The 8,895-nt window shown below is 35.7% G+C and overlaps 1 protein-coding gene across 2 annotated transcripts in view; it reads right to left on the bottom strand.

The window, feature by feature from the left end:
• Nucleotides 1–1,388: 1,388 nt before the first annotated feature.
• LOC129804931 (aldo-keto reductase AKR2E4-like) overlaps nucleotides 1,389–8,895 on the bottom strand; it is an 8,582-nt gene continuing 1,075 nt past the window's right edge. The window contains exons 3-4 of one of the 2 annotated variants that reach the window (XM_055852719.1): nucleotides 1,775–2,185; nucleotides 1,389–1,708 (exon numbers count right to left, since the gene is read on the bottom strand). In XM_055852719.1, coding sequence (XP_055708694.1) covers nucleotides 1,514–1,708; nucleotides 1,775–2,185 — 606 coding nt within the window. In that variant the 3' untranslated portion in view covers nucleotides 1,389–1,513. Of the gene's footprint in view, nucleotides 1,709–1,774; nucleotides 2,207–8,895 lie in introns of both variants that reach the window. The other variant, XM_055852718.1, reaches the window with a different exon arrangement.

Below are 8,895 nucleotides of genomic sequence, written 5' to 3'. Positions count from 1 at the left end.
TATTACGATTTTGATGGTTTTGAAATTATCCACATCCAAGAAGTCCATAAGGATCAGATTAAGGCAATGTGCCACACAGTAAAAAAAATTACAAAGATAATCGTTGGTTTGCTTTTTTACCACGATTATTCTTGTAAAGTTACTCAAATTATGTAATTTGAGCAAAACGAGTATTCTGAAAATGTGTAATTTAAATTTCATGTAATCGTAAACTGTGTAATCAATTAAATGATGAAATATTATACTTTTTAAGTAATGTTCTGTTGCTAATGCGAAAATAGCGAGAATACTGTAACGGAAGTGGTTTTATACGTCTCACGGTATCAAATTTAACTTTCATTTCGTCTTTTTTCACCGTATGGCGAAATTAGCGAATAATTACACAGGTGTGTACATTTTGTTACAGATTTTGTGTACCATTACACAGTTTACAGACAAAATGTGTAGAAATTACATGAATGTCTACTAGTATACATACAAATACACGTTTAATGCAAAATTTACAGTGAAAATCATGGTAAATCAGCCAAAAATTTTTTACTGTGCATGCAACCGTAACAAGTAAGGTGGGGATAATTTTGTTGTAATAATAGCCAAGCTTCCTTGTTCGCAGCGCAGTTATTTGTCACAACCGTCAAAACTAAAATCTGCGAAAAATTTATGTAGACCACATTTCTTAATAGTGTTCTTTAGGATCCCACACAGTAAAAAAAATTACAAAGATAATCATTGATTTGCTTTTTTACCACGATTATTCTTGTAAAGTTACACAAATTATGTATTTCAACAAAACGTGTAATTCAAAAATGTGTAATTTAAATTTTATGTAATTGTAAACCGTGTAATCAACTGGGAATGATTACACAGTTTTGTATATTTTCTTACATATTTCGTGTAAAATTACACAGTTTTCAGACAAAATGTGTACAAATTACACAAATGTGTATTAGTACACACGAATACAAGTTTAATGTAAAATTTACAATGAAAATCATGGTAAAGCAGCCAAACATTTTTTTACTGTACATATATTATATTCCGCAGTTTAACTGTCGCTGCCCGTATCTACTGATTGTACGAAAACAGTTGTTAGTGTGTGCGAAGCCTGAAAGCCTTCCCCTATATAAAAAGTTACAAATGTAAAAGTTACGATATTTAAAAAAAATACTTAAACAAATTAAAAATAAATAAAGTGTTTGCTCATAGGTATTTGCAACAAATTGCTTTTGATGCTGTCTCATTTTTCCCGATTGACTCCCTGTAAATATTAATGAGCGATATGGAAGTAATTCTGTGTGTGTTATCTGTCTAGGTTAAAATACCTAAAAACGATAAGATGTAGCGACTTAGAATTTTCTGGATTCTCCTTGAAATATTCAATCATTCAATTTAATTAATTAAATGAATTTTATTTTTCTTTTAATTCAGCCAATTTATGATTTCAATTTTCCCAATTTCATTTTAATTTTCTCTTTGAAGCATGCAAAAATTATTTTAAAAAAATGCAGGATCTCTAAAAGTCTTCTGGTCCCAAAAAGTGATATTTATGGCCCTTTGCATCTGTAAATTTGCAAAATCGTTTATTTGCGTTGAATGAGTCAATCACTGATATTTCCTCCGGTGTCAAGTTAAAGTCAAAGATATCGATGTTGGATTCGATTCTCTGTTTGTTGACTGATCTCGGAATGGGACACGCACCGCAATCAATCTGAATGATAAGAAAATTATCACATCAAGTTTATAAATTGATAAGAATAATGCAATGTCAGCTTACTAAATATCTGAGGATGATTTGGGTAGCTGTTTTTCCGTACTTTTGTGCAATGGCCAGGACACGATCATCAAAGATGTAGTTTGGTGTTTTTTCCTGCAAATTGGGACGTCCTATGGGTGTATAGGCAATCACAGCGATATTTTTTTCTTTGCAGTATTTGAGGAGCTCCTTCTGGGTAACATGAGGATTGAGCTCAACCTGGAGGCTTGATGGTTTAATCTTGCAAACTGAGAGGATCCTTTCGATTTGGCGAGAGTTAAAATTGGAAATTCCAATGGATTTGGTAAGTCCCAATTCTACGCATTTTTCCATCCCACGCCATGTCTCCAGGTAGTCAATATCATTGGTGTCCAGGACACCATCCTCGCGATAGGGAAAGTACACATCTTCCTTGTGGAAGTTCAATCCAATTGGGAGATGAATAAGATAGAAGTAGTATATATCGAGCAAGTCGGCGTAGATGACGTCACGCGCTGACGTCATCATCGACCAAGTCGGCGTGACGTCATCCGGTGATGACGTCATATTTATGATGACGTCACGCTTATATGATGATGTCACATATTTTCTGACGTCACACCCTGAAGGCATGACGCAATATTTTGGGATGACGTCACACCCCCACCCCCTGGGAGGCTAACGTCACTGGGCGGAAATTTAAATTTGAATTTTCCGTTGGTATACGAGCGCCACCTTTGATTGTGAAATTGAAATTTTGACCGCCATTTTGAATTCCCATCCGCCATTTTGAATTTTGGCCGCCATTTTGAATTCATGCCCGCCATTTTGAATTCCCATCAGCCATTTTTATTTTTATCCGCCATTTTTTTTATTACCGACCGCTGCTCCTATTTTTGTCCGCCATTTTTATTACCGACCGCTGCTCTTATTTTCTATGCGCGCGCCCTCTGTTATTCCTATTATTAGCTATTTCCGTAATTTTTTTTTCGCGACGTGAAAATTTTTTGGCCGAGACCTGGGATTGAACCGACAGATACTTAAAGTCTTAAACGTAATGTGTACCACTGCTTAGACCACTCGGCCACGGCGGCATGTTGATGGGCTCCCGCTGAATCGTGAACCGTTGCATCGTCCACAGGCTGATGTCACCCATGCATAGATATCTTATATAGACATTTTCCATGCATGCATACATTTTCATACACATACACATGCCCCGTGGGAATAATTGCGCGCGTCACTTGGCGGGGAAAAACAGTGCGAGAAACAGATCTCGGGTTTCGGGTTTCAGAGTGGCGCGTGGTAACTTCTGGATATATGATCCGTACTTAAGAATGCATCCTATTGCAAAAAATGGCATGGAATGTGTCGTATGGAGGCGACTATAAATTAATTGTCGTGGGAATATTTTAATTGCTGTGGGAATTTTTTCTTCCCTTTGAGAGCTATTAAAGGCTTCTTAATAAAGAGGATAAACGTTTTTACAGTGAAAATAAGTGCTTTTCATATAATTTCACATATGTCCCGGGAAATTAATTTACTCCACCGCACTTTTAAGGGAGATCTTTCATTGGGATGATCTTTTATCTACGTTGAATAAAGTATATTTTGCGCCTCTTTATTTTACTTGCCCATACGTTACTTCGCAATTTTAGTGGTATGACCACCACCCATGCAGCTATGGGAAAGCATCTTCAAAGGTGGTGGAATATTTTGTAACCCTAAAAAATCAGTTTTTCAGGGTTATATCCTAGCAGTGTGCGGAGAAGTGGTTGAATACAGTTAAACGTTGCTTCAAACAGCTAGAGGATGTTCCAATTTAGGGAACTCTAGTGGCACGGGCTGTCTAATTATAGCAAGAGATTCTTAAGATCTGTTTAATTCATGTATTTTTTTTCTGGAGAATCTTTCTTATGTTTACCAAAAATTTTCATTTCTACCCCTCTATTTACAATGTCCGATAAATTTCGCAGTGTCTCTTTAGATCATGATGATCCATATGATCCACTGATCTCATGACTTTTCTTTGTCCATTTTTGTGAAAAGCATTTCCATACACTGATCATGGATCTCGAGTATGTGATATAAGCTCGCTATACCTAAATTATTTCCTAATATTGCAAACTGATGGTTGAATGTACCTACTTCCCTTTCTATGCACTTGCCGCCGGAATGACCGAAATATGATCTCCTGCATCGCTCATGAGTTTTATGGAGTGGAGTGAGGCGATTAAAAGAGGAGTGAAAAATCGTCAATGAAAGCAAATTTCATTCTTTGTATATGAATCATTTAATTTTCTTGGCCGCAAGTGAGGAAAGAATGGGAAAAGGTGTTAGGTTTCTGATAACTTTGCAAGAGAAACCCCACCCTCCCCTCCGCAATATTACATATTTTGAATTTATAATTGATGCTTTTCTTACTATTTGCAATGTGTTGTAAAGAGACCTGAAGAAATTGCACATGAACCTTAGCATAAAGATTTGAGGAACGGCAACAAAATAACAAATCTGAAGATGGTTTTTCATATAAAATCATTTTTTCTCAAATTATATAGAATGGGGTGAGCATGTCACTGATTACTGTGGAGCTGATGAATGTACCCCTAAAATTTAGTTATGTGCGATACTGAAACATTTTACATGTTTTTCACTGATAACTTGTTCCCAGATTATGTTTATCCCTGCTAGACTCTTCTTGAAAGTAGAAAAGTGTGAAATCCTCTTCTTTTTATTCATTCATTCATTTTCAACCGCTTATCCCTATTGGGGTCGCGGGCCCATGACATCCAAATTAGTAGCCCACGCTTGTCGATCGTCCGCCACTTCAGGAAATATGTTCGGATTCGATCCCAAGGCGTTCCAAAGCACGATTCTGAATTTGACTCAGCCACCTTGTCCTAGGTCTGCCTCGAGGGCGACGCCTTCTCACAATGAATTGCATAGCTTTTCTGGGGAATCTTTTTTTATCCATGCGCTGAACATGTCCATACCATCGAAGTTGTGATCTCTCAACCCGAAGAAAGCTGCTCGACTCTTAGTTCCTCACAAACGGCCACATTCCTCACTCGATCTCAACGAGAAATTCCCTTAACCAACTGGAAGTATCTCATCTCGTCAGCTTGTATTCGCGATCTTATACTTTCGGTCATTACCCAAATCTCATGACCATAGGTGAGAATAGACTTCTTTTTATGAAATGATCATATTTTTAGTATATTCCCTCTGTGAACGGATCAAAATAAAAGCCTCAAGAGGATGTTTAGTAAAAGAATGTCACAGATTTTTGCTTTAGACTGAATATGGAAATTTGGCTTGCACTCACTACATCACCACGGAACTATGTCCTCTTTAATTCTCGGGCAAAAATTTGTCCTAATATTATTGTTGTTAAAATTTTATTTACACCTTTTACACCTTGCACTGAAGAACATCGAAAACTTTATTTGAGTTGAAATTTAGAAATTTCTGTGTACCCGCCACACCGTTTGGAAAATACTTTAGGCAATCGTAAATGTTTTGTTCTGAGATATGAATCGATTTTATTTGTGAAACATGTTAACAGGGTAATGCATAGTCTCTTAAAATTCAATTATCTGCGATTTTGAGTCATCTCACGCGTTTTCAATGATAACTCGTTGCTAGATTGATATGCATTTCTGAGAGACTTTCTCATATAAAATAGAAGATGAAGATCTTTTCTTTCGAATAAAATCTTAGCATACTCTTCAGATAAAATTAAGATGGTGGATGTTTAATAAAAATTGAAGCTATTTCTCTTTTACTCTGTTAATATTTTGCAGATTTTACACGTTGACTCAAACAAATTAAACGTGTTTCAGATAGAATGCAAAACCTCGAAGTATATCAGAATGATAAGTCTGTTATTTTTTAGGAAAAAAGTTCCCCAAAGGTTTATTGTCTCTATGGAAAAACGTATGAAAAAGTGAATTTTTTGTACCCTCCACTGTAAAAATGTTTTTTCTTCAAATGAAATAGTGAATATGTACCCGTTATTTAAGGGTTGCATGACCTTCTGTAACTCGGCTTTATGTGATACTGAACACTTCATGCCTTTTTCATGGACTATTTTTTATCATTTTGATAACCTTTTTTTGAGAAATCTTAGAAAATTAAAATTGAATGCGTCTTCTTTAAGAAAAGACTACTTTGTATGATGGCCTTAGTCAACGAACACCAAAAGAGAATTTTTAAGAGATACTCACTAAAAGAAAGTCACAGACCTGAGTTTTCATTCATAATCAACATTTTCAACCGCTTATCCCTATTGGGGTCGCGTTCCCATAACATCCAGTTTAGCAGCCTACACTTGTTGATCCTCCACCACTTCAGGAATAAGTTCAGGTTCAATCCCAAGGCGCTCCGAGGCAAGATTCTGAATTTGACTCAGCCACCTTGTCCTAGGTCTCCCTCGAGGTCGACGCCTCCTCACAATTGCTTGCCTAGTTTTTTGGGGTATCTTTTGAGTTTTCATTGATTATGGGGATTTATCTTTGCACTCACTATCACTACAAATCATCTTTGAACTCTATCCACTTAAATTTTTGGAAAAAAAAATCATCCTGGTATAAAGAGCGGGTACCACCAAGATTACCTAGAAGAACTATGAAAAACACATATCGGAGCAAACTCGATTTAAGCTCAATTTTTGTAATCGTTCCACCTGCTCTTTAAAAAAATGCTTTACATGCCATTTTCCTAGACTTTCCTCTGAGATATTAAAAAAGTGTATATGCAGCAGAGTGACATGTCCAAACAAGTTTTATCGGATATGAAACAAAGATTTTGCACACTTTGCATTTATCTTGGGAAATTTCGTTGATGTGATCAAAAGATCTTCGAAATCTCAGAGTAATACCGTTTTATAAGAATTTTATCAACTTAAAAAAACTTTTATTTTTGGCAGAGATTTAACGTCAAGTAGAAGTGTTGGTGAAAAGGAGGAAGAAAAACAACATTTATCGCGATCGGTTTTTCTCCAGAGATCTTTTCACCGAATGTTGAGTTATGTGCCGTAAGCTACGGGGGTGGAATAGCTGCTGTAGAATTTAACCAAGAAGACATGGTCGTCTTCTGTGAAAACGGACTAACTTTAAGAAAATTGTTGGAAGACAAGATGAAAAAGATGATGCCAATATGAAAGGTAAACCTTCAACTTGAAGATTGTGTAAAAACCAGTAATCAATATGCCGTGAAAAAAAATATTTTCAGAGGTATACCGAAGTAAATTTAGGAGTACTAAGACTGAAAAATTCTTATTTCTCAACCAATAATGCATTTAAACCATCCATAAACTATTTTCGCATTTTTCATGAAATTCCATTTATAGCAAGTAAGTCAATAATTTGTAAGACATCAATTTCTTTTTATTCTTCCACTTTTTGACTATACCACCTCTTACCTGTGTATAAAATTTTTCTTCTCGACTCTGTTATAAAATTAACTTTGCTTTCCTGACTCTTGCAGAAAACGCATTTTCTTCTTTTTAAACAATTTTATTTCCTCTTAATCATGGCTGATTTTCATATGTAATGACAACTCATTAAGATATTAGCTTCGCATTCAATTCTCTCTCTATTACGAAAAGTATATTCTTGTAGTCTCAACGTATGGTTCTCGACATAAGGGGCAGTTCCTTGTTTTTGAAGCACACTCTTGACATGCAGCAACATGCCCGCATGGAATAAAGGCGGTGTTGTATTCATTGTTATAGCAGATTTTGCAAATTTTATTTGGTTGCTCTATAATCTCATATTCTGCTTCTTCTATACCAGAATCCAAGGTATGATCACCAAAGAATATCTCAAACAAATTGTCAAGTGTATCCTCGTCATTGATGTTGAAAAATTTTAGCATTAAATGCTTTTTCTCCAAAATACTCATTTCTTTTCCGCTTTTCACCTTTCTGAAAATTTTTTCCACCACACCCTTACGTAAAGTCTCATTGTTGGTTGCATGAAGAAGCTCGATCATCTCACCAATTGACCTTTTATGCAAAATTAGCTGTACCAAATCGGACTCTGATTTGTCTTTTGCAAAAAGTTCTGCTAATTCTCTCAAGTTGTGAGTACTCATTGCGCTGTAGATTTCTTCTGATTGATTGATTTTCCAAGATGCCCCGTGTTAAATAATTGCAAAATATTATGCCAAACAGTTTTTATTGAGAAAAAAGAGGGAGGGGATATAGGAAACTTTTGTGGATGCAAATCCTGGCACTGATTGTGTGAACACGCAAAAAAATTGGTACTTTTAATTAATTCTATGGCATTTCACACAGAAAAGTGTATATCGCTATTAGAATCTCGCTGGATTTCTCGTATATTGCAACATTTGCTCCTCATGATCTCTTTCTGAATCAACCAGATTTTATTAATTGTATCGAGGCCTAAAATTAAGTTTGTCTTGCCCAAAAATGGGCCACGTCAGTGGCAAGCGGTATTCGCATGTTCTTTCGACACTTAATTTAAGCTTCGTGATGGAAGGATCAGTCAGTCCCCGGGGACTACCCAAGAGCACCGATTTAGTATTGATTATAACCCTAAAAACGCGTGGAGGTTCCTTTCTTGCTCCCAATCAACCAGATTTTCCATAAAGCTATAGGTCTTTCTCCTATGCTTTAAAATATAATAATTTATCGTCAGTTAATATTTTCATTTATGTTTGATTTGATCTACAATTTTCTTGCTAGATTCCTCTGCTTCACTCCTCTGGATTTCGCACAACTTTTAGATGCTGTGATATAATTCATTTAAAATTTCTTCAGTATTAGATTTTGTCTAAATTTTCCCAAATCTTTTCAAGTTCCTCTTTTATGGGGCTTTGATCGCAGTGATTTCTCAAATCAGGCAAAACAGTTAATGTCAAAAATAATTCTTAGTTTTAAAGGGTTCAATCAAGAAGGTGCCTTTTGCTTCATGGCACACTTATGTACGATGGCCAAATATACCTTTTGTATGGTTAATTTTTTGGCCTTAGCATAGTAGTGAAGGACTTTTGAAGCTTTGGCACAGTTACCGATTAACTTTTGCGAATGGAAAATACAAATTTTGCTATAGCCAAGAAACAACAATGCAAAATATTTTACTATCTACATAGATTTATTCGAAATTTTGTTCTGTGATCAGCTATGCTCTTTGACTGCT

Source organism: Phlebotomus papatasi, chromosome 2 (genome assembly GCF_024763615.1).
Source record: "Phlebotomus papatasi isolate M1 chromosome 2, Ppap_2.1, whole genome shotgun sequence".
Lineage (NCBI taxonomy): Eukaryota > Metazoa > Arthropoda > Insecta > Diptera > Psychodidae > Phlebotomus > Phlebotomus papatasi.
Note: the sequence above shows the minus strand (reverse complement) of the source record. Positions and strands in the feature narration are given on the sequence as shown.